The sequence below is a fragment of the Lutra lutra genome, chromosome 16 (genome assembly GCF_902655055.1).
Source record: "Lutra lutra chromosome 16, mLutLut1.2, whole genome shotgun sequence".
NCBI classification, from domain to species: domain Eukaryota; kingdom Metazoa; phylum Chordata; class Mammalia; order Carnivora; family Mustelidae; genus Lutra; species Lutra lutra.
The window spans coordinates 15,023,298-15,048,350 of NC_062293.1; the positions used below are offsets into that span (position 1 = coordinate 15,023,298).

The 25,053-nt window shown below is 49.7% G+C and overlaps 1 protein-coding gene across 2 annotated transcripts in view; it reads right to left on the reverse strand.

Moving 5' to 3' along the window:
* Positions 1 to 642: 642 nt before the first annotated feature.
* Positions 643 to 25,053, reverse strand: part of MAP3K3 (mitogen-activated protein kinase kinase kinase 3) — a 63,105-nt gene continuing 38,694 nt past the window's right edge. For both annotated transcript variants that reach the window (XM_047708536.1, XM_047708537.1), the window contains 11 exons: positions 21,533 to 21,653; positions 13,202 to 13,335; positions 10,227 to 10,300; positions 8,241 to 8,308; positions 7,935 to 8,027; positions 7,149 to 7,340; positions 6,476 to 6,624; positions 5,692 to 5,823; positions 5,021 to 5,150; positions 4,509 to 4,686; positions 643 to 3,431 (listed from right to left, as the gene is read on the reverse strand). In XM_047708536.1, coding sequence (XP_047564492.1) covers positions 3,203 to 3,431; positions 4,509 to 4,686; positions 5,021 to 5,150; positions 5,692 to 5,823; positions 6,476 to 6,624; positions 7,149 to 7,340; positions 7,935 to 8,027; positions 8,241 to 8,308; positions 10,227 to 10,300; positions 13,202 to 13,335; positions 21,533 to 21,653 — 1,500 coding nt within the window. In that variant the 3' untranslated portion in view covers positions 643 to 3,202. The remainder of the gene's footprint in view (positions 3,432 to 4,508; positions 4,687 to 5,020; positions 5,151 to 5,691; positions 5,824 to 6,475; positions 6,625 to 7,148; positions 7,341 to 7,934; positions 8,028 to 8,240; positions 8,309 to 10,226; positions 10,301 to 13,201; positions 13,336 to 21,532; positions 21,654 to 25,053) is intronic.

Below are 25,053 nucleotides of genomic sequence, written 5' to 3' on the forward strand. Positions count from 1 at the left end.
TCAGGGTAGGGAGTGGGTACTCAAACTGGTGGCAGATGGGCCACTGTGCTGTGTGAAGTAGACGCTGCCCCTTGCAGCAGAGCTGCGTCTCAGCAGAGATGGCACTGGGTCTTCAGCATGAGGAGCACCGAGAGGCTCATTCAAAGCTGGCCCAAATTCAGCACCGGAGGCCTCAGATGGGGACAAGGGCAGTCTCTCCTTGCTCTGAGTTAAGCACCAGCCGCCGATAGGCCAGGGGAAGATAACAGAGATGTGGCTCCTGGAGATGACTGAGCCCTGCCCTGCAGAACACGGCTCAGCGGAGGACTTCCCTGCCCTGAGAAGACTCCTAGATGCCATGAAGTTCTGGAACCCAGCCACTGGTAACACTTGCGTCAGGGGTGGCTGACAGTACCAGCTTGATAATCAGTCCTGACAGAAGCACCCTCAGCAGAGCTCCTGAAAGTGGGGAGAGAAGGGAACCACCTCTGAGCTAGCAGTGGTATCAACCAAGTCATCCCTGCCTAGGACGCTGCTTGGAGTCATTTCACGTTCTCTGCTGAGGGACCCAAGCTGGCTACCAGGCACCATACCTGCTCCTCCTGGGAAAACACCTACTCTCTCCACGCCCCACTTGGAAGCATTGCCACAGGACCCCTTGGGTATAAATGATCCCTTTTATTGTAAGTAATGCGCGACACTGGCCTGGCTTTGCACTGCAAGCCCTCGGTCAAGATATAGTCCAGTAACTATGGCTGCAGGTTCTTCTGCACGATCCACAATTCAGACACAGACACAGAGCTGAGGTGGGCAGGAGGGGCAGGAGGGGCAGGAGGGCGGCGGAGTGTGGACTGTCCCCAGCCCTGGCCTCTCCACGTAGGTCTGGCCGAGGCTGACATAGCCCATGGAATGCTGAGCAAATGGCAGCGCGGCCCTTCTCACAGCAAGCCTGGGGCTGCCAGGGGACTGCCTTTTAGAATCTTCGGGCCCAGGCTGTCCTAGGCCCACAGCTTGCTATCTGGGTTATTTAATATAAAGACAATAAATTAAAATTAAGCAACAGCTTGGTCCTGAGGATGCTGAGCCAGCATGTCCACAGTTTTTGGCACACAAAAAAAATCAGGGTCTTTCGTTTTTTTGGAGTGCAGCGTTTGTTGGCCTGTTTGCAAATTCACTTTGAAAACCCATTCCCTGTGAGGTAAGACCCCAGGAGGTGGGGCTCTGTGAGAGCCTGAAGCTGGGACACACAAAGTCGTCTTGTCGCATCCGCACCGTGCTGTTTCCTCTTGGGGAACAGGGACTGGGGATGGGGGTGTGGGCCCAAGAAGAGTGCTACAGCCATCAGGATGGAGTCATGGAGAGGCTGAGCTGCCACGTGGCGGCTTTGGTCAAGTTGAGGGGCCAGTCCCCACCCTGGGCCAGGGCTGAGGTGGAGACAGGAGCACATGCTCACTGTCTTCAGAGGGCTGAGCTGGGGTGCCTGACAGAGGCCCCTGGGGGAAAAGGATGGAAACAGAGGGGCTCAGGCCCAGCTGGCACCGTGCAACACATTCCTGCAAAACCAGCTGCTTTCATTTTCTCTTCTCTCTCTTGAGGCGTCCATCACCTGTAACAATCTAGAATTGATATATATAAAAACCATCAAATATGATCTGAGATATAAATTAACAAGTACAAGGCCTCACATTACATGATGTGAAAAGGCTAAAAACAGCGATAGAAACTACATTCATAAAAGTGCATCGTCAACATACAACGAAGGCTTTGGCTTGTTCTGGTGCCCATGGGGAAGTGGGCATGGCTGGCAATGAGCTGCCTGGCGCTAATCCCAAGCTCCCCAGAGAGGCCCATCCCTGGGCACTGACGTTGTTATTGTTGTTGTTGTTGTTGTTCCTTTAATGACAACTCCCAAGGAAACTGGGTGTTGGGAGGGAGGAGCTCTAGCAATAGGCACATTTTGGAGGGGAGGGGCCGGAAGAAAAGACCAGCGCCCAGGCTGAGGTAAATAAGGCCAACTCTAAGCTGCTTGGAGATACTGGCTCCCCGACCCCTGCTACCATTCCTCCTCTAAGAAGGGAAAGAGGTGAGACCTCATGAGGATGGGTGAGGCTGGCCAAGGAGGAACACAGATGGTAGTTTGGGACAGAGTTGGTGACATCTTACGGGCTCTCCCTTCTACCAGGCAGAGAGGGCTCTGGCCTAGCAGGGTCACGACTCACAGACAGCCTGATCCGACTTCCCTGGCTATCCAGAAGAGCCTGCCCAGGGCTCAGGGCAGCCAGCTGGGTCAGATCCCCTCACCATGATGTCCATCTTCCTTTCTGCTCCAGTGGGGGAAAAGGTGCCAGGTCAGGAATACAAAGGCCATTACCTTCAGCTCTTTCCAATCCAGCCCAAGGCCCAAGCCCACAACAGGGATACTTAGAGCCCGAGGGCACACAGTCTCCAGTTTAGAAACTGGATACAGCATAAGAGTGACTCCAACTTGTAAAACAGAGACAATTGCATTGACAAAACTGGGTCTCCCCCCCACCAAGTGGGGGCAGTTCCACACCTAAAAGCCCCTGCTGGGGGAGGGGGGGTGCGGGGTCATGGGGGCAGGCAGGATGGGCTCCTCCTTCCCTGAATAAGGCAGCATAACATTTGCTTCATTCATCTTTGGTAAAGGACAGGGACTGGCGAAGCTGACCTGGGGGCTCCGGGGAGAGCACAGCCCCAGCCTCTGCCTTCCATTGGCTGTGGGATGCTGGGCTTTACCTCAGGCTTGGGTGGGCTTATCCAGCCCAGAGATGCCCTGGTGGTCTCCAGACACGGGAGGAGAAACACAATAACACTCTGAATGAAAGTAACACTATTCAGACCCTCATGTCCGTCCTGGGCCCCCAGACCCGTGGGGCTTTGGCGCTGACTGCGGCATCAACACATAGCCCTGAGGGGAAGGCCCTCAGCGCTTTGCACACTGTTCCGAGCCCCTTTCCCTCCACATGGAGCTTAGGATGCCGGAGCTCTCAGGTCTGGCAGGCTGGGGGCTCCCAATCCTTGAGGCTGCAGCCACCCCGCCGTGGCTCTGAGCCCCAGTGGTGGGAGGGGCGCAGACAAACGCTGGTTGGACTGGAGCTCCATGGTCCACAGCATTGCCTGGGAGAAGCAGCAACTTCGCGGAGCCCCTCGGTAGCCCCTTGCCCCGCAGCAGGGGCAGCTGGCAACAGTGTGCCTTGCGAGCTCAGTATACGAGCTGTGCAAAGTGGTGTGTGAGCAGCTCCTCAGCCGAAGGTCTCTGGCGGGCCTCCACAAATATGCGCCTCAGGAAGTCCCGGCCGTGCTCAGAGATGTGGGAGGGCAGCTGAGGATTGGTGGGCTGGGTAGCGATCTTGAAAATGGCAGCCATGGCTTCATACTCTGCCCAAGGTGGTTTCTCTGTCAGCATCTCTACCACAGTGCAGCCCAGGCTCCTGGAGAGAGAGAATCCCATGTCATCCCAGGCTCCCTGACCTGCCCACCATCATGAAAGGAGGTACCTTTCTCAGAACACCCTGAGGCAGGACTGGGCAAGCTGAGGGTTGACACCTCTGTAGGGGTCCCCAAGGCCTCATCTACAAGGGCTTCATTGACCTACACCCACTTGGGTGAATCTTTAGATTGGGGAAGAGACCCCTTGGCATGGACAGAAAGAGCTCTGAGATAATCGTGTTAGTTTCCTATTGCCACTATAACAAATTACCATAAGACATAACAAAAATGTATTCTGGAGATCAGAAGTCTAGAGTTAGTCTCAATGGGCTAAAGTCAACGGGTCAGCAGGGATTGTTCCTTCTGGAGGCTCTGCTTCTAGCGGCTACCAGCACTCCTTGTTTCATGGCCCCTCCTTATACCACTCCAGTCTCTTGCTTCCACTGTCCCATCTCTTGCTATCTACTCTCACCTGCTGCCTCCCTTTTGTAAGGACTCCAATTATCCTGAGCCACCCTAGATAATCCAGGATAAGCTCCCCATCTCAAAATCCTTAAATTAAGCATATCTGCAAAGGCCTTGCTGACACATAAGGAAACATTAACAGGGCGTGGATTACTACATGGGCATCTTTGGGGAACCGTTCTGAGGGGAAGAGATGCTCTCACAACTTCCAGGCCCTCTCAGAGGATGCACAAGAAGGAAGATAGAGCAAACACAAGCCATCTGAATGCTAGGAAAGAAAGAATCCTGCTACGATTCAGAGACTGACCCAGGCCTTCAGACTGATGCTGCTTCTGTTAGGAATTTAGCAAACACTAGGGATGTTTTCCATGGCCCAAGTTCTCATCAATAGCAGATAGGCGCTATTTGGGGTTAAAAGGCAACGCACTTGCCGTATGTGCTGGGGCGGGCACCAACGTCCCTGCACTCATGGAGCCTGCCTCCTGGCCTGGCTACTGAGAGGTGAGTCTCCTCTTCCTCCCACCACACCGCACAGCCCCCACAGCTCATTTCCAAGTTAGGGTCATGACAGCCCAGACGTGGAGAGGCCATCCCCGCATGTCCTCAGCACTCACCACACATCTGCCTTCCTTCCGTAGCCCTCACCACTGATCACCTCGGGGCTCATCCAGTAGGGCGTGCCAGTGACCGAGCGCATGCCTGTGCCTGACATGCAGATGGTCTGCAGGCGCTTGCTGGCCCCAAAGTCCCCCAGCTTCACGTTCCCAGCAGAATCTCGGAGGATGTTGGCTCCTAAGGCATGAAAGGGCAGAGGCTACAACTCTGGGCCCTAGAGCATTTTCTACCATCCACCCTCTTCCCCTCCCCACCAGGTCACAGGGCTGCAGGCAAGGATGGAGACTACCATGAATGAGACAGACGTGCACAGAGTGCCATTGGCTCCGCCCTATAGCACAACGATCACCACCATGGCCAACATCTGGACAGCACTCTACAACTGGCTTCCCCAGTTACCCAATCAATCCATACCAACATCCCAAGGAAGCAATTAGAGTCTCACTTTTCAGAAAATTCAGAATGGTTAAGTGACCAGGTCTCAGGGACCCCACAGCTTGTTCCTGCTCACCCTTGATGTCTCGGTGAACGATCATGTTGCTATGCAGGTAGGACATGCCCTCCAGGATCTGCCGGGTGTACTTGCGGGTCACACTCTCTGTCAGAGCTCCGTAGGCCTTCAGCTGGTCTTTCACTGAGCCCTGCAGCCACAGGAGTCAGAGGGAGTCAGCTCAGAAAAGGGTAGGGAGGGGGCGCCTGGGTGGCTCAGTGGGTTAAGCCTCTGCCTTCGGCTCAGGTCATGATCTCAGGGTCCTGGGATTGAGTCCCGCATTGGGCTCTCTGCTCAGCGGAGAACCTGCTTCCTCCTCTATCTCTCTCTCTGCCTGCCTCTCTGCCTACTTGTGATCTCTCTCTGTGGAATGAATAAATAAAATTAAAAAAAAAAGAAAGAAAGAAAGAAAAGGGTAGGGAGGGGGGCACGGCTATTTCCACCCCCCAGCATTGCAACAAAGGAGTGATTCAGGCAATCCCAGTGAGTGATGCCCCTGGCTTTGCTGGAGGGTAGCCAGGCAGAGTAACCAGAATGGTCCCCTTAAGCAACGTATGACCGAAAAGAAATCCAGGAGGGAGGCCCCTCCACTCCAGATACAGGCGGTCCTTACTGGACAGTGCAACCACTCTATAAGCCTCAGGTCAGGGTGGCCTTTTGTGGGTGTCCCAGATGCATGGAGGAGCACGTACCCCCGGCATGTACTCCATGAAGATGGTCAGAGTCTTCTCGGCACGGTCCCGCAGACAGCCGTAGTACTGCACTATGCGCTCGTGCTGCAGGTTCTTCAGCAGCTGGATCTCACACTCCAGAGCACTCACCTCCTAGGGGAGGGACCCGGGGGTTACCCTGGCTTGCAGGGTCCCGCTCCTGCCCACCTGGAATCAGCTCCGGTTGCCCTAATAAGTGACCTCGGAGGGGTCTGTCTGCCTTGGGAACTTCAGCTGGAGCAAAGGGGAACTCTCTTAACCATCTGGCCCTGGGATGCAATGCTGGGCGACCCATGGGACAGCGGCACTCCCGTGCTGGAAGAAGGCAGACGGTGGGGTGGGAGAAAGGGTGTAGGTACTGAGTTAAGGTAACTGCTGCATTTGTTCACTGAGATTGGAGTGTAGGCCACACTCGAAGCTGAACTCCAAAGCTAAGCTCCTTCCTGGATGAGGGTTGAGAGGCCTCCCTTGGGGAGGGTGGGCAGGTACTGCTCTTTGTGGCACTGGCCACTGCCTCTCAGCGCAGGTGGTTTGGTATTTTGACATCAACTCAGCTCCTTATACCTAATCCCTCCCCCAGGGGGTCTGATGCTTCTTCAGACCACAGTCTCTTCGCCCCGTGGCCATGGCCAGGGTGGAGAGCAAGGGAACTTGAAGAATGATGGGGGAAGCAACCTGTAGCTTTTTGAGCAGTTAATCTACACAGTGAGACAGGAATTTCTGTTAAGGGGGGAAACTGGAAGCCAGACCATGGGGAAGGCAGTACCTTGCTTGTCTCAGGGCTGTCTGGATCAAACTGGACTTGTTTGGAAGCAAGTTCACGTCCTGTGTCCACATCATAGCACAGGTAGACCCGGCCAAAGGCACCCTGGCCCAGGAGCTTCCCACGACGCCAATTGATGGGGGCACTAGGAGCTATAGGAGAATGGAAGGAAAGAGCATTAGCTCAGGTACATTATTTACTGAGATCTTCTGTTAGTCTCCAGAGGCTCTGTGATGGGACCTCTGGCTCAAGACCCTGCTCACCCAGCACCCTCCCATCTCTCAGCCCAGCATCTCCACCCCCATCCGGAGCAGGCTAAGTGCCCTCCCTGATCAGTGGGACTGCTGAGTCCTAGTCCTGAGCGACAGATGACTGGCTACCGTCATGGTTAAACACTCCTCTGTATTGATCAGATACCTTTACTTCCTAAGTCCCTAAACATCTGAACATGGCAAAGACTGAGGAGTCCGTTTAAATACAGAGAGACTAAAGAGCGGAGCGAGGCCTAAGGTCCAGGGGATCTGCCGCCGACCCACAGGCTCTTCCAGTGTGGTGAGGCTGGGCCACAGCAGCCTCCTGCTGAGCTGAAAAGCCCCAGGGGACCTCTGGCCTCCTGCGCTGCCGCCTGTCTGAGCACCCCCTGGGCAGTCCCTTCTGGCCAGGGCCCATTCCTCACACTTGGTCGGCACATTCCTCTCCTGCACAGAGAGGGCATTCTCGCTGTCCGCACTTCGCAGGCGCCCTCTGGGGTCCAGGTATTGCACTGCCAGACCCATGTTCTCGCCATTTGTGCTCAGGGAGCGGCTGGACGGCACCAGGGTAAAGAGGTTGCCTTGATGACGCCGTATTCGTGGAAACGTTCTTCTGCCTGAAGGGATGCAGGAGCCAGGGTAGAGCAAGTCAGACCCCTGGCCACGGGGCTAAATGTGCAAACCACATCATCCCATCTGCCCTTTTACCTAATCCATGCCAGAATGGCTAATGTCCCAAGCACCCTGAGAATCAGGACAAAAGCAGGAAATTAGGAAGCAGCCACGGATGGTTCAGGAAGCTTTGGCCAAAGGGAAGGCACAGGACTAACCCTCCGGCACCACATCACTCACAAGGCCAATCCACTGCTGCAGTCTGTCTTCCTAAACCTAAACCTTTGCGGAAGCTCCATTCTGTCTGCTGCCATGGGGCAGAAGAGGGCGCTGGAGAGTGAGCACCACGGGGCACACTAGGGATTCAGACCAAGGACAGTGTTTCCAGCAGCAGCATCTTGGTTTCCAAACACCGCCCTTCTACCCATCTCCCCTCTGTCTCTAGTGCCTCAAGTGTGGCCACAGCTCCTCAGGAATAAAGAAAACATTTGGTCTGGAGGGCCTGGGCCCCGCCGCTGGCAATGGCTTTTGGATGGCAAAGCTCTACCCATGTCCATTCTGAGGCAGCCAGCAGGGGGCAGGGTAGAGGCATTACTCACCCTCATTGTAGTCCTTGTGGTGCACAGACACGTGGTAGCGCCGGGGGTAGGTTCCACCTTTGACCCCTTTGTCATACAGCTGAGTTTCCCGATCTGAGTAAGACAGAGGAGATGAGGAATGGCTGGTTTGGGGCAGCTCAGTGTGAGTGAGCCATTTAAGCCCCTATGTCACCTGAGACCTCAGAGCAGCAGGCCAGAGGAGAGTTAAAATACAGTTCTGGCTTCCCAACTTGGCTACCAAAAGCAGAATGCCTGCTGTTTCAACCAGATACCCCGTGGTGCTCTTCCAGGATCTGGGGAACTCACCCGAGAACTCCTGTCTGTTGTCTGGGAAGCTCTGGGCTCGGGACATTCTTGATTTGCGGAAGGATGGGCTGGAAAAAAAAACAAAACAAAATCACAGTGTAGACTTCAGCCTACTTCAAAAAGCTTCCCATGAGGGCAAAAGACAGGATCTCCAGATAGATTCTCTTTTCTGACTCCCTCCCGCATCATTACACGGGATAGAAAAACCAGAAAACAAAATATCCAGACTGCCTAGCTTACCACAATGCCTGCTTGGTGTGTAATCTTTCCTCACAGTTTGGGAGGGAAGCAGAGTTTGAGAGAAACAGCCCTTTTCTGAGTTCGGCCTACTGCTTTCTCTTTAAGAGTCTGAGGTCCAAATCTGACAGGACCTGGAAGAATCAATTCATCCAGCCCTCGAAAACTCCACCTTGGAATCTGGCACACCACTTTCCCTTCTCGCTCTTTCCTCCCACCTTGGTAACAGGGGATGAGTTGCAAAACATCTCTTGCCCAAGGCAGTAATAAAAATAACAACACCAAATATCTTCCTTTCAGACTAAGCACCACCCCACTTTCGAGATAGGGAAACTGAGGAATGGAGAGGTTAAGGGAAGCTATTTGACTTATATTTGATGGGGAGCTGGGGTCTATGTGGCTCCAGATCCTGTAAGGAGGAGAGGAAAGCCCTATGCTCAAGTGAGGCCAGGCCTCAAAGGAGTAAGTCCAGGTCACTGGGTTTTACTCCCAAGGAAATGAAAACAAAGCATTGGAGGGACGGAGGCAAAACCCAAGGATCAAGTGGGTACACTCAGGTATCTTTCCTAGAATTTACTGGAATGGTCCTCTACCTTCCATGTGAGACTGCCTTTTGAGAGGGCCCCGGGTCAGAAATGGTCAAGGCAATGACATGGGGGCTGCCTCCTACTTCACAACTATTAGACCTTCCACAGCTTGTTAGGCTGCCCACCCCACCTCCCAGCCCTGCTTGGCCATAAAGCTTAGGAGATAATCCAAAATCAGAGTCGGTCCCTATTCTGGCAGTCTTCAGTTTGTGGAAGCAGCTCCTAGCACTTTTACCTGGGCCTCCTTGCTCCCCTGGTTGAAGAGCAAGCCCCAAGCAATGCTATGAACTGGGCACCAACAAGTAACTATGACTGTACTCTATGACGTCTAGAGGGAAGACAGTGTTCATCAGTTTGCAGATCTGTTAGGAAAGACAAAGTACAGATTTGGCCAGTACCCATGTGAACAATTTATCAGTTACACAAAGGAAAAAAAAAATCCCCAAACTTGGTCCAGCCCTAAGCCCAGCCAGCCATGATCAAATATGCTATTGGGCATAACAAGGTCAATGTGAGAGACTGGCTGGATCAGTGCCAAAGCCAACTCTAAACATACCCCTGCTGATGGGTGAACCGGCTCTATAGAACCATTTGGTATGTAAAAGACAGCACTTGTTCCCTCCTAAAGTGTGAGAACAAGATTACACACCAAGCAGATACTGTGGTAAGCTAGGCAGTCTGGATATTTCATTTTCTGGTTTTTCTCTCCCAGTTTCTTACTCCATCAGAAACACTTGGAGGAAAAAAAAAAAAGAAAGTAAACGCACAGATAAGAATTCAATATTTGCCCCAAAACATTGAAGGTTCACTACTTCTCAGGCCAGATCACAGCAATGAGGCCAAGGGCACCAGAGCAGCATGTATTACACGGAAGCTAAAAACGAGTAAAGCGCTTGGGATAACAGAGCAAACATTTAATGCATGTGACTTGCTCTTGTGAGCTACTGTTACACTCACCTAATTACACAAACATAACATTCTCACAGTACTTGAAAAATTAAGGAGAGGGCTAGGCATCCCATAAAGAGGAAGCATGATGTTTTAACCGTGGACCTGCAGACTGCCGTCTAGATCAGAGACATACTAGCTAACTCTGTTTCCTCAGCCCATCAGTCCCAAACATGCCTACGCACTAGCCCCCAAAGCAGCCACAGTCCCATACCTGTCTGCCGACCTGTCCAAGGATTGGCAGCTTCCTGACAAGGAATTTTCAGCACTGCTCAGGGGATCCAGTATCTGCAAGGCAAGTCACACAATAAAACCCCAGCCCCAGCTCCAGTCCCAGCAAGGTAACTCAGGGCCCACTGACCTAGCCAAGGCCAGCAAATAGTCCTTTTTGTCAAAAAATGAAAGTACCCTTTCTCTGCCTGTGCAGTGGGAAGAATGGTTAGGAAGGTACCATTCTCCCCTGTAGTTTGAAAGGCAACTTCCCAGGAGGGAAAAAAATGCCTGGCCAGCATCCCAAGGAGCTCTGCCAGGAGAGCAAAGCAGAGACGCTACTTCTCATGTTGGCATTTTGTTGGCTCATGAACACTGGGAGCCCAGCACGGAAGCTGGTACTACCCCGCGGAGGCTTCCATGGCATATGGGTGGGACTGTAATGTTTCTGTTTACACTTCATAATTTTAAAATTTACAGAGGCAAGTATTGCCCTTGTTTCATAGACAGGCCACTGCAGGTCTAGGAAGGTTAGGAGAATTGTTTCAAGTCACGAAACTAGCATTATGCAGCTGATACAGATGAAAAATGTTCCCGGTTCTCAAAGGGAGGCAGTAAGTATCTACGTAAGTTAAAATGTTTCTCTAGCCCTTGGTCAATGAGGTAACAAAAAGCCTTCAGGTTAGCTTTGTCTCCAACTCATGTCCCTTCATTTTGCCCGTGGGTGGATTCCTTATCAGAGTATTCATGGTCTGAGATCCAAAGTTAAACATTACAGAGGGAAGCAAAAATCAGAATTATGAGAATTCACTAACAACATTCATAACGTTAGTTTCCAACTCAAATTACCCCTTCCTATTTAATACTAGGGTTCATCTTGCCCATAATTTAAAAGTGAGACCAGTTAACAGAAGAATGTGCAAATACAGTAGTAACATGAAAGGCATGTTAGGAAGGAGGAAGAACACCAAAGATTCAAGAGAGGCCTTTGGAAAATCCACTGAATCCTATGAAGCCTTCTGTAAAAAAGGGCCCTCTTTATAACAGTGTCACAGCAGTCAAAGGGGAAGTAAAGGAGGTTACATTGTGCCAGCAAAATTTTTGTTAGAAAAATTAAGCCAAAAAACTTAACATGAATCATGCTTTGTTCATTCTAAAAATTAGCAAACAGATGCAACTACTACCTTAATCTGATGAAAGAAAAAACAAAATAAACCTATCTTAGTTTCACTTTTCAAGAAAGTTCCAGTTGAATATTCTTTCACTATATACTACACTGTTTTGGTCTCTGTTAAGTGGATTTATCTTGAATTGCTGGTTACCAGGAACAATTCACTTTAGCTAAGGGGAAGGACCGAGGCATTTCTTCTTTGGCCTCCGTCTAAAAATCTGTCCTCACTAGGAGTCCAATACTCCCATACCTTCCAAGGGTAGCCAGGTAAAGCAAAGATGTAAAGGGACCAGGATATAGGTCCATGGGGAAGGAGAGAGACAAAAGCAATGAACTCATTCACAATCTCAGATTTTACACCCAAGTCACCTCTAACACAGCTGATGGCCAGAAGTGCTCTGGCTAGAGAAAACAGAAAGGATGGTCAGTAAAATACCCAATAAGGGAATCTTTAAAAGCACCCCAGGTCACTGCTCTAAACATAAATTTATCTGGAAAGCAGGAATTACAGAAATAAAAGCAGCAGTGTAAAGGGCTTCTCACAGTCTGTGTACTTTGGATAATGCTTTATAGAAATTAGCTATCACTGGGAAAGAAAAGTTTTAAGAATGAGTTTTAGGGGAAAGAAAAGTTATAAGCATCAGTTCTCTGTAAACTCCCTCATGCGGTGGTGCTGGCCCTTGTATTGGATGCTTTGCTCTTAAGAAATTTCCCTTTCCCAGACCAAATCCTAAACATTTTTAACAGCGGATCTTTCTCTTATGCAATCAAAGGAAGCTTATCGAAAAGACTTCACAATGAAGCCAAAGATCTCACTCTTGCTGAGTTCACGAAGCCAAAATGCCATTTTCATCAAGTGAGCCACTAGGTAAAAGTTAGCCCTTAAAATGGGTGAGCCATTGTGGTGGGCATACCCTAAGGGTGGCCGCCACAGTGAGTCACAGTCTTGTATAAACCCCTCCCCTAAAGTAAGGGTAGAACTGATAGTTTCTAGTCAAGACTACGGCAAAGGGGGTGGCATATTCATCCCCATGATTACGTTACAGTTGATGGCTCCATCTTTATTACAGACCAAAGCAAGAGATTCTCCTCTGGCCTTGAAAAAGCCGCCACATTGTGAGAGAGCCATGTAGCAAGGAACTGAAAGTGGCTTCTAGGAGCTCAGAGTGGCCCCTGGCCAACCGACAGCAAGAAGAAGTAACCTTGAACGGAGGACCCCGTTAAATCATGCCTCGGTTCCTTACCCAGGGAGATTATAAAATAATAACTGTATGGCGTTTTTAAACTGCTAAGTTTGTGATAGTCTGTTGTGTAGGAACAGATGACTAACACAGCTACCATCATAAAAACTCACCCAAAGTAAGCATTTCTATAGTGTAATTTGGATATGGTACACCCCCTACCTTCCATCAAGAAATAGTAAAACTAAAACATGGCTAACGAACAACAAAATCTGTGAGTTTAGGATTGGTCATAGGTTAAACTCTGCTGCTTTCACAGACAGTTGTAAGGAAGTGTTCCAATAGCAGAGTGGGGTTCTGCAGGAAGCCCACTGAGGGCAGCTCAGCAAAGGAAATACCTGTCAAATGCTCATCCAACACCAAGGTGGCTGGTAGTTTACACACTGTTCGCGGCAGGAATTAACAGTTGGCCCCTAAAAAGAATCATCCGTATCTGGGAAGGCCTAGTTTACAAAGGAGCTACTGGATGGGGTTCAGATCCCTCAGCTCTGTCCCATTCCCATGGAGAAGCCCCATTACAACCTTGGTTGGACACATGCCAAGGCGCACCCCGAGCCCTATACTCACACACTGCTCGCTGGTCTCCGGGATGAACTCCCCCTCACTGTTGATGCTGGTGTAGGAACCCTGCCGGGCAATGCGTTGCTGTCGCTCAGGCACGTAGCCAGGGGGAGGCGAGCTTCGGCCAGGGTTCTGGGAGCCTAGAGCACAGAAACAAGACCTTTGACAACAGAGCCCAGAATGTGTGGTGGAGAGCAGCAGAGAGGGGGTGAGGTCAGACCAAACACCTGGTGCAGAGGCTGGTACCAGGTAGGAACTCGGCAGAATTCCATTTATTTCCTTCACTCTATGAGGCAGATAGAAATGGGTTAGACTCAAGATCCATTCTACTGGGGCGCCTGGGTGGCTCAGTTGTTAAGCATTAAGCGTCTGCCTTCAGCTCAGGTCATAATCCCAGGATCCGGGGACTGAGCCCCGAGTCAGCAGGGAGCTTGCTTCTCCCTCTCCTACTCCCCCTGCTTGTGTTCCCTCTCTTGCTATCTCTCTGTCAAATAAATAAATGAAATCTTAAAAAGGAAAAAAAAAAGATCCATTCTAACTTTCTAGTATGGCTTCCTGTATTTCAGAAGTTAATCAGCTAAAAGCTATTATTCCTAAGACCCCCTAAGGTCCAGCCAATCAGATGTGCTTGGGTGAGATTTAGTTGGCTGCCTGCGGTTCCCACTGCTCCTGGGCACAGTCGCAGAAGGCCTGGTTTGTACGCGGCGGCATTAGCAGAGGCCCCGCAGCTGGAGTCCAGTTTTCCTGACATCAAGACACAGATGCAATCCTTCCTATGTACGCGCTGCGGACCAGAGCAGAGGGGCACGGGGCTTCTGAATCTGGTAGCTTCCTGGTTACAGAAGAGGGAGGAGCCCTGTGGCTTCTTAACCTAGAATCTGTTTCTTTCTCTACAATCACTTTGTAAACCAGGATGTGCGCTAAGTTTCTTCTTCCCAAAACTAGTTAGAATGGATTCTACCCTGTGCACCTGAACCCTGACCAATACACTCTGGAGTGAAAAGGTATTACACATTTGACAGAGAATGAACCAAAAGTATCTCTTGTAAGGGACTGATTAGAGAGGAAGGAAAACTTACTTACTGATGAAGTCCCAGACAGTGGTCCAAAGGATCCCCAGACAGGATGAACTGCCCTCAGTCTGTTACAGGGGTTCTCTAGGTGAAGCCTCCCTGGGATAAAATATCCAAGGCCCTGGACACCCATTCTCTCCTTTACCAGTTGCCACTGAACTCTCCCCTGGTTTTACAGGTAGGATGGGACTGGCTTGCATGAGGCCAGCCCTACAGACCCAGGAGGGGCTGGGGGAAAATAGCAAAGGTTTTCTGAGCTTTTATTTCCAGCCAGAGACTTTCACTTTTTCCAGTACACACCGCTGCCTGCAGAGAGCCGGCCTGGCTATCTGATGGGCAGTGGGCCAGGGGCTATTGTGCACAGGCCCACAGCTTGGGGCAGGAAAGGGAAGTCTCCCCAAACCAATGGCTATCAGAGGAAGCAAATGGAAAAACCAGGAGTTGGCAGAACTGCTCCAGAGCATTTTCAGTTTTGTTTTTATCTTCAATTCAGAAATTGGGGGCTAATGAGACACACAACAGCCGTCAAGAAGAAATGAGACAGGGACCTTAATGGATCAGGATGCCGGGCTGCGAGACTCACCGATGCACCCATTATTAACAAAGACATGTTGTAACGTATTAACAAAGACAGCAGTGAAATAGATAGTACAACCACAGTACTATGCAAGACAACTCACTCTAGGCCTTGGAAGGTGTGGTGGGGATAGCAAGCTCTCTGGGATGCCCTTCTTTAGCATTCCAGACGGATCTTGCTCTGTTCTCATGAGGCTGTTTGTGTCAAGGGGGCCCCATCAGCAGCAGCTGAAGCAACAAAGCAGAGTCGTCGTCCTGTGTGCAGAGCAGCCCACAGCTCTGCACCAAGGTGTTCTACACACAAGGAGAAAGCCAGGGCTTGAAGCTGCTGACCGGCTGTAGTTCTCCCAGGGCATGCCAGCCCTCGCTGGCTCCTTAACCCATAGTGCAAAGTCCGAGCAAAACTCTCACCGAAAGCTGAAAGACGGGCTCTCCGATTCTAGCCCTTCCAGGGGAGACTGGGTCAGGAAGCTGATGCAGGCAGGAAGTTCCCTCCACAGGGAGTTTTAGGGTTTGGGGTCAGTGTTAATGCGCAGGACATTGCAAGTACAAAGAGATAGCTGTTTTGGCCATCAACTATTTTCTCGAAATGCTGCTGTCTCTTGCTGGGCAGATGAGACTGGGGGAGGAATCAACTCTGGGAAACCTTGAGCAGTATTTTTCGGTGTGCTCCCACTGGACCAGGCTGTGCAGAACGGAGCTTCTCAACATTTCATCCCGTAAGACCCTGAGAACATCCTGGATGTTTCAACTTCCAAAATTCCCATCTGATTTTGAAGGTGCCACCGCTACTAAATAGTTTCTGGTCTCATCCGGCATCACAGAAGAGTTTAAGGCCAGGAGGAAAACCCGGTGAAGGTGAAGGAAGCTGACCTGTGCGATGGGGGGCTCCGCCCTTCGAGCTGCACCAGGGCAGGAGGTCTGCGCCGCGCGGCTCTGTAACCAGCTGCTGCCAGGGCTCCCTGCAAGTCACCTCGTCTTTTCTTTTATTTTTTTTTTAAAGATTTTATTTATTTATTTGAACAGAGATCACAAGTAGGCAGAGAGGCAGGCAGAGAGAGAGAGAGAAAACGGGAAGCAGGCTCCCTGCTAAGCAGAGAGCCCAATGGGAGGCTTGATCCCAGGACTCTGGGATCATGACCTGAGCCAAAGGCAGAGGCTTTAACCCACTGAGCCACCCAGGCGCCCCTCACCTCATCTTTTCAACACTCTCTCCTCCTCTGCCTGAATTTTTTCCTCCTCCTCCCCTCCCCGTTACCAAGGCATCAGGCACCCTCTACCTGTCACCTGCAGGAGTCACCTTCCCCATGTCCCCTTGGCACCTGCATCATTCTCCTTTTCAGCTGACTCTGAGCCTCCCTTCTTCGTGAGCATGCTCAGATCTCTAATTTATAGCCTTGACCTTCCTTCTTGCCTCTCCTGTAAGCCACTAACCGACCTCTGTTTCTCTTTCACAGCCAAACTCCTTGAAAGAACTGATGGCCTCCACCCCCCGCTGCCCTTTTTTTAGGGGCTGCAATCTGGCTTGCTTCACTGTGGACTGCGGTGGCATGACAAGGAGCAAGATGGAGTAGGACCAGAGACAAAGGCACTTAAGGAGATGCATTAGACCCAGTGGAAGTCAGAATGTGGCAGGGACAAGTCCTGTATTTGAGGCTTGGCTGCGTGGCTTAAGGGCACCACTCAACATATTATGGGAAAAAATGGTGCTTGAGCTCAGCTTCAAAGGTGGGCAGAATTTCTACGGGCAAAGATAGAAGGAAGTGCACTGTCACCTAGGAAAATTCCACCTGCCTTGTCTGAAGATCTTCCCACAGGAGTCTTTTGGGTTAATTCATTATCTAGTTGTTGTTGTTTTTGTTTGTTGCTTGTTTTTGTCTTTCAGCATGAACTAGTTTAATAGACTAATTGGTTTGAAAAAAAAAATTAAATTCAAGGTATGTATATTATGATGGGGCAAACAAAATACAAACATGACAGCTGGTTTTGAACAGTTAAAACCTGTCATATGAAAGATGTTATCTTTGTATCTGTGTTGCTCAAGAGAGCAGTACCAGAGTCACTGGGTAAAGTGAGGGAAGGCAGATTTTCAATTCAGTATAAGGAAGAAGTTCAAAGAAATAGCACAGATTGGGCTACCTTGCACTTTCCCATCACTGAAAATGGTGCCATGGGGGCTGAATGACCCTCATGTTGCCATTTCTCACTAAATACTCATAGGTTTCTTCATGCTGGGGGAGGGAGGAAGGCAAAGCCCCCTTGCTCCTGCTGCTTGGGGGTTGAATCGCTAAGGCTTCTCTTTTAACCCCGTTTCTACTGCAAGGACTTCTCATGCCTGATACTTAAAAAACTGACTCTCCCCTCTTCCTGTTTTCTTCTACTTCCACAAGGCCTTACGCTGCCCAGCACAGCAAGCACTCAGACAACTGTGGATGAAAACAACAAGTTGTGTCTCTTACCCTTTCCAGCCTGGCTGGTACCATGTAAGGCCTCCTCCCACCCTCTCCTATTTCTCTGTTCACTCCTATCCTGTGTCCTTTGCAGGTTCATCCTCCTCTAGTTGGCCACTAAGTGTCTGGGTTCCTAAGGCTCAGCTCTCGGCTTCTTCTTACTCTGCAGTCTCTGCCTAGGGCCTCTCATCTGGACCTGTGGCTTCACCTGGACAATTTCTAATTTTTTTTTTTCTCATCCTGATTTCCTCTCCTTTGAGGTAGAAACCTATATATCTACCTGTTCATTTGATAGCTCCTCTTAGCTGTCTCAAAGCCACCTCCAATTCAACTGATCTAAAACATCAGGTCTGCCTCTTCTCAGCACGGGAAACCAGGCTCTCATCTCTCGTTACTGTCTTAGTGAAAGGCAGGGCCATTTATCCAGATCCATAAACCAGTAACTTAACCTGCTGCTCTTGCAACATTCACAAAGTCAATCCAATACCACAGTGGTTCTTAAACCTCTTAAAACCCTTTTACACTTTAAAAATCAAGAACAGGGGCGCCTGGGTGGCTCAGTGGGTTAAGCATCTGCCTTCGCTCAGGTCATGATCTCAGGGTCCTGGGATCGAGCCCCACATCAGGCTCTCTGCTCAGTGGAGAACCTGCTTCCCCCTTCCCTCTTTTCTGCCTACTTGTGATCTCTCTCTCTCTCTGTCAAATAAATAATTTAAAAAATTAAAAAAAATCAAGAACATTGAAGAGCTTTTATTAGTGGGTTATTCAACTAATATTCACTATATTAGAAATTAAAGCTCAGGGGTGCCTGTGTGGCTCAGTGGGTTAAAGCCTCTGACTTTGGCTCAGGTCAATGATCTCAGGGTCCTGGGATCGAGCCCCGCATCGGGCTCTCTGCTCAGCAGGGAGCCTGCTTCCCCGTCTCTCTCTGCCTGCCTCTCTGCCTACTTGTGATCTCTGTCTGTCAAATAAATAAATAAAATCTTAAAAAAAAAAAAAGAAAGCTCAAACATTTTGAAAACACACTAATACACAAGCACACATTCCATTAGCCATCAGAGCAATGACATCACCTCAGTCGGGTGACCTATGGAAAACTCCACTCACACTCATGAGAGAATGGAGTAAAAAGGCAAATCATAGACTTCCTGAAATGATCTCAGGGACCACCCCCACCCCAAGTTCCCAGACCACACTTTGAGAACCAAGCAACACCATGTTCTGTTGGCTTTACCTTCTAAATGTCTCAAATCCATCTGTGCCTTCCTCTCTCCACTGCTGTCACTAGCCTAATCCAAACTTCTGTCTTCTTCACCCGGACCAAACTACATTAGCTTAACGTGGTTTCCCCTTTGGTCTGTTCTGGCTCCCCTGCAATCTGTTCTCCACACTGTATCTAGAGTAATCTTTTCAAGACACAAATCTGTATGTCATACTACCTATTCCTGTTCACTTTAAAAACCAGAGAGTGGATTTTTACTGCTTTCAACATTAAGGACCAAAATCTTCATCATGGACCATAAGCTTCTGCCTCCCTCCCCAGCCTCAGTCCATTCCTCTGCCTCATTGTTCTTGGGGCCTCCACATGTGTAGATCTCCCTGCCTGGCACTCTCTTCCCTACTTCCCCTTTGCATCATTCACACTCCGGATCATAGGCTAAGGCTTTCCTGGCCCCAAAATTAGGATACATGCTCCTGGCACCATACTCCTTTCAGTCACAGCCTATAAATTACACAACAGTCTCATCATGACAAGTGTTTGTCTTCCCATGGAGCTATAAGAGCCACAGGGGCAGGAGCCAGGTCTTTTTTGCTTCCCATGTTTCCTGCACACAGCTGATACTTGGCCAATTAAATCCTAAGTGAATAAACGAATAAACAAAAAAGGAGTTTGAGAGGGAGAGAAAAGAGAGTAAGATAATATGATGAGCACTGTAACAGAGATGGGCATAAGGGACCAACATTTGGTCCCTTGGTTAATGGCTTCCCACAGCCTACCAAACAAGCCCAAGGGCAGTCCAGGCTCCTTAGGGGTGGCCCACGGATCCCTTCTCAGCTTCTTTATTCTCCTTTAAATCAGCCAGGCTGAAGGCCAAGTGAAATCTCCATAGACAGCTGAAAAGCGTTCCCCCTTCATCCTTGTCTACTGAAATCACCTACCATCTCTAAAGATCCAGTTCAAATAGCTCTTCCACAGAATGCCTGTCCCTAGTCATTCCAGTTAGAAATAACCTAGGCCATTTCTCGGCTCTATGGAAAGGCTGGCAGTTTCCGCCCACTTCTTCCCTCACATCCTCCATACTCCATGCCAGTCATGGTTCTCCCAACCCACCACCTTCTTTTGTGATAGTGTCTGGCAGGTGCCCCGTCCTGTGCCAGGAATATCTGTGCCAGTCCTGTGCCAGTAAATCTTTCCTTCGTGTGGCAGCTCTGATGTTTTCTTTTTTTAAAGATTTTATTTATTCATCTGAGACAGAGACAGAGATGGAGAACTAGAGCACAAGCAGGAGGAGAGGCAGAGGGAGGGGGAAAAGCAGACCCTCCACTGAACTGGGAGCCCGACCTGCGGCTTAATCCCAGGACCTGGAGATCATGACCTGAACCGAAGGCAGATACTTAACCATCTGAGCCACCCAGGCGCCCCTGATGTTTCCTCTTCTGTGGAAGCGCTTCTCCATAGTCCTGGGCTGAGTTGGTTATGCCTCCTCCCACCCCACCCTGTAGCCTCCATCGTACATGCCTCCATTGTAGCCCTTACCCTAGCTCAAGGGCTGGTACACACTGCTTACTGAACGACAGAACCCTGGATCTACGTGTGCCAGGAGGCTACGGTGGCCGTTCTCTAGATACACAGGAATTACTTCATAGAAATCCTATTCCTCAGCATTCTCAGACAAGGAAATTCCACATATGGCTCCTCACAACAATGGCCCAGCATTTGGCTCTTGCCTCTACACACAAATCACAGGCTCTTGCTCAGAAGCAGGCCCAATCACCGCCCCATGTCAACCCTCATTGCTTACTGTACAAAGGAACAATGCTGCCTTCCTCCAGCCCCTCAATCTCTCCGAGGGCTCTGGAACAGAGGCCAAGCTGGCAGAGTTTCCTAGGCTTCAGGGCACCTGGATTCCAGAGCCAGAGATGTTCCAGATAGGGCCTCCTTGCTGGGGAGTTGGCTCTCTCTCAACTCTACCAGCTTATTGAAAACATAGCCACCAATTATCCACAATGTTAGAGAAATATGAAACTCATACACAGATCTTCAGCTTGGCAACACTTAATACCATGTTTGCTCAAGTTCCAAAAATCACTCAGCAAGGCAAAGTCAGTGCCTCAGTAACACATTCTTCCTGCTACCCTCTCAGAAGGCTTCTCACTCACAGACAGGCTCAGCGTGATGTTCCGAACTCCCCAAGCTCAGCTCAAGATCTTCGGAGAGCAGTTCCGTTCGATGCAACTCTACCTGTGTGGACAGAACTTGTCTTCCTAGCAGCAGTGGGGGTCTCAGCCACATTAGGGCAGTAGGTTCAACACAAATGTTTGATAAGGCCAGGTTTGCCTCTTGATACAAATTCCACAATTTGGGACATGGGCTTTCTCCTCAGACTCTGGAAAATGGGATCCAGAGCGATACTAGGTTATCCGGTGTAATGCACAGGACTGACATGGATTTCTTTCCTGGGGAGGCCTGGGGGCAGCTACATAGTTTTCTTCCAGTTAGCCAATCCTATATACTATGTCAACAGTCTCCCGTCCTTCCCAGACAACCTGGTTTAATTCTCCAAGAGTTTCATTGATCAACATCTTCGCCAAAGCATATAAGGACTCCTCGGGAATCAGAAGCAAGAGGTCTGAGGTCAACACTCAAAGTTGGGCCTTATTCCTAACCTCAGGTCTCCGGTTCTTTGATGAGACAATGGTCACAAATGAGAGTGGACTGTTCGTTGCCAGAGGTCTTCAGCAGATCTTTGAGGGAATCACTTTTTCAGACATGTTTAAAAAGGAACTTGGTCGTGCCATCACCTTGTTACACTGTAAGCTCTCTAAGCGTCAGGACACCATCCCAGCCACTTCTCTACCCCTTCCCCCTCCCCCAATAAAGGCCTAGAGGATGATTTTACATGGAGTAATAGTCTATTAATGTTTGATGGTGGTTTTTTAAATTAATAAATACTTGATTTTTAAAAAGCATGGGCAGATAAATTAGATGAAAAGGAAAAAAGCGGTGAAATACTCACTGACAGAGAGGTGCCTGCTTCTGGGCTCGGGGGGCTGGTAGATGGTATTGACATCTCCTGCAGACTGGGAAGCTTTGATCCGCACCTGCCTGGACACCCCAGAATGGGGAGAGGGACTGGTCTGTAAGATAAGAGGAAAAAGGCTGAACCATCTTTAGGCAGACAGGCCAGAAAGGCCTGCTTGCCCTTCCCTAGGACTCCTCGTGCTCTTAGTTGCCTTCCCACTTTTTAAAAAAAATATTCATCTATTTGAGAGAGAGAGAGAGAGAGAGAACACAAGCAGGGAGGAAGGGTAGAGGGAGAGGGAGAAGTAGACACCCGCTGACCCTGCTGAGCAGAGAACCCAATGCAGGGCTTCCTCCCAGGTCCCCGGGATCATGGCCTGAGCCAAAGGCAGAGGCTTAGCTGACTGAGCCACCCAGGTGCCCCTGCCATCACACTTTCAATAGATGAAGTATCTAGCCTCCCCGCAAATCTCACTCCTCAATCAGTCTTGGCAAACCACTATTTCCTCATTGTAGTTTTTTTTTTTTTTTAATTTTATTTATTCATCTGACAGAGATCACAAGTAGGCAGAGAGGCAGGCAGAGAGAGAGAGACAGGAGGAAGCAGGCTCCCTGCTGAGCAGAGAGCCCAATGCGGGGCTCGATCGTGGGACCCTGGGATCATGACCCGAGCCAACGGCAGAGGCTTTAACCCACTGAGCCACCCAGGCGCCCCTCCCCATTGTAGTTTTATAGCTTCAGTGATATCTGAGCACTGAGACCCACTGCCCCAGTTTAAGAGGTGATGACCCAGGCATGGAAGAATAACAGGTTTTCCTATAATAATATGTCAAACAGAAAAGCGAGTTGTAAATACCCTCTCATAAAATCTCCAGAGAGAGAGCTTGGGAAAAAATAGCAGGAAATTATTTCAGCAGCGAGATCACCTGCCGAGTTGGGGGGTGGTCAGAATAGGGAATGACCACAACCTCCCTGCCCAACAGAATTCTGGCCGGTAAACATGCATTTCTAAAAGTAGCTTGATGTGCTGCTTCTCCCCAACCACAATCACTCCCCCCAAATCACAGCAAAATCTCAGCTGCTTAGTATCACCAGGGTTTCCATGAGAAACCACCTCAGGCTTGTGTTCATCTGGGAAAGGCTATCACAGGTGCCATTTTTGCCAGAGGTCAAGGACCCCAGAATAGGGTCAGCAACCTCACCACATGCACCCTCACTTCTGCACTGTTCTAGTGAAACCATCAAGTGAACCCTAGGGAAAAAAAAAAAAACAACAAAGGAACGCAAGGGGCCCTCACAATGAGAAAGCGGAAAACCGAAGGTGGGCAGTGAGCAAGTGATGTGGGGGTGCGATTACAAGCACGTGGAGCACTGCCAAGAGTGGGAATGGGGGTCAGGAGTGCTAAATAACTTGAGGCAAAGTTTCGACCTGCTTCTCGAGCTCTTCTACCTCACATAAGAAAAAAAAAAAAAGTCCAACCTAAACAAACTATATCCTGTCCTCCAGGAAAAAGGCTTCCCGCTCTTGGGGGTGAATTCAGCTGCCAAGCAGCCTCCTCTGGTCTCTCCACGCCAGACTTTATCACATGCAGGGCTGTCTTTACAAACTGTCTTGCTCTAACGGGAAGTCAGAACCAAGGGGAAGTGGAATGTTCTTGCTGAAGCCTCCGATGTGCAATAGCTTTCTGCTGAGAGTCAGAAAGGAAAAAACAGTCAAAGCCACACACTGGGGAAGCAGGCCGGTGAAGGGCAAGGAAAGGCCACAGCCCTGCAGTCGGAAAGAGAAGAGCCCCGTGATGAGCCCCCTGAGGACACCTGCCTGCACACAGGGCCTTGCACGGAGTGAGAATTCCATAAACCGCAGCGACGTGAATTTGAAATGCACCGAAGAACATACACTCTAAACTCAATTTTAAACTCTAAGAGAGGAGACAGGAAAGTAGGTTCCGCAGTCAGCACAAGCATCAGTTTTTAGAAGAAAAGGCTGAAGTTATAGCAACAGGCTGGAAAACAGATGAAGGGAATCAGTGGAGGCTTCAAAGCAGGGATTCATGTTTTTTTTTTTTTTGATATTTTACTTATTTATTTATTTATTTGACAGAAGAGTGAGAGATCACAATTGGGCAGAGAGGCAGGGAAAGAGGTTGGTGGGGGTGGGTGGGGAAGCAGCATCCCCGTTGAGCAGAGACAATGCGCGCCTGGATCCCAGGACCCTGAGATCATGACCCGAACTGAAGACAGAGACTTAACCCACTGAGCCTCCCAGGCGCCCGAAGGCAGGGATTCTTACCCCTTAATGTGCACAAATCACCTAAGGCCTTGTTAAAACACAGGTTCTGACTCTGTAGGTCTGGGATGGGGTAAAAAATCTGTTTTTTTGTTTTTGTTTTTTTTCAGATTTTATTTATTTATTTGACAGTGGGAGAGAGAGCAAGGGAAAGTACAAGCAAGGGGAGCAGCAGAGGGAGAGGGAGAAGCAGACTCCCCACTGAGTAGGGAGCCCGATACAGGGCTCAATCCCAGGACCCCAGGATCATGGCTTAAGGGGAAGGCAGACGCTTAACCGACTGAGCCACCCAGGCACCCCTAAGATTTTAATTTTAAGGTCATCTCTACACCCAATGTGGGATTTGCACTTAACAACCCCAAGACCAAGAGTCACATGCTCTACCTGACTGAGCGTACCAGCCAGATGCCCTGAGCATCTGCATTTTTTTTTTTAAAGATTTTTATTTATTTACTTGACAAAGAGAAAGAGATCACAAGTAGTCAGATCACACGTAGGCAGGCAGGGGGGGGAGGGGGAAGCAGGCTCCCTGCTGAGCAGAGAGCCCTATGCGAGGCTCGTTCCCAGGACCCTGAGATCATGACCTGAGCGGAAGGCAGAGGCTTTAACCCACTGAGCCACCCAGGCGCCCCAAGAATCTGCATTTCTAACAAGCTTCCAGGTATGCTGACGCTGCTGGTCCATGGACCATACTTTGAGCAGGAAGGTCTTAGGAGGAGAGTCATACTTCAATTAAAGGTCTTGGGTCTCGACCCTAGCCACCCACTAGAGCTGCCTATGGGGCTTCAGACACCTCACACCACCTACAACAGAATTTCTGGGGATGGTGCCCAAAGACTGGTGTTTTTTAAATCTCCTCAAGTATTTGTAATATTCAGTAAAGTCTGAAAACCCTGATTTAAGGGGATAAAAGAGAACTGCATGGTAAACAAAAATGAGGTTCATGCAAGGATTCAGGGAACTTTGAGCACAACTCAGAAGTGGAAAAGAGAGAGGATGCCTGGGTGGTGTAGTTGGTTAAGCATCTCTGCCTTCAGCTCAGGTCATGATCCCTGGGTCCTGGGATCGAGTCCTGCATCGGGCTCCTTGCTTGGTGGGGTCTGCTTCTCCCTCTGCCTGCCGCTGCCCCTGCTTGTTTTCTCTCTCTCTCTCTCTCTTTCTCTCTGGCAAATAAATAAGTAAGATCTTAAAAAAAAAAAAAAAAAAAAAAAAAAAAAAAAAGAAGTGGG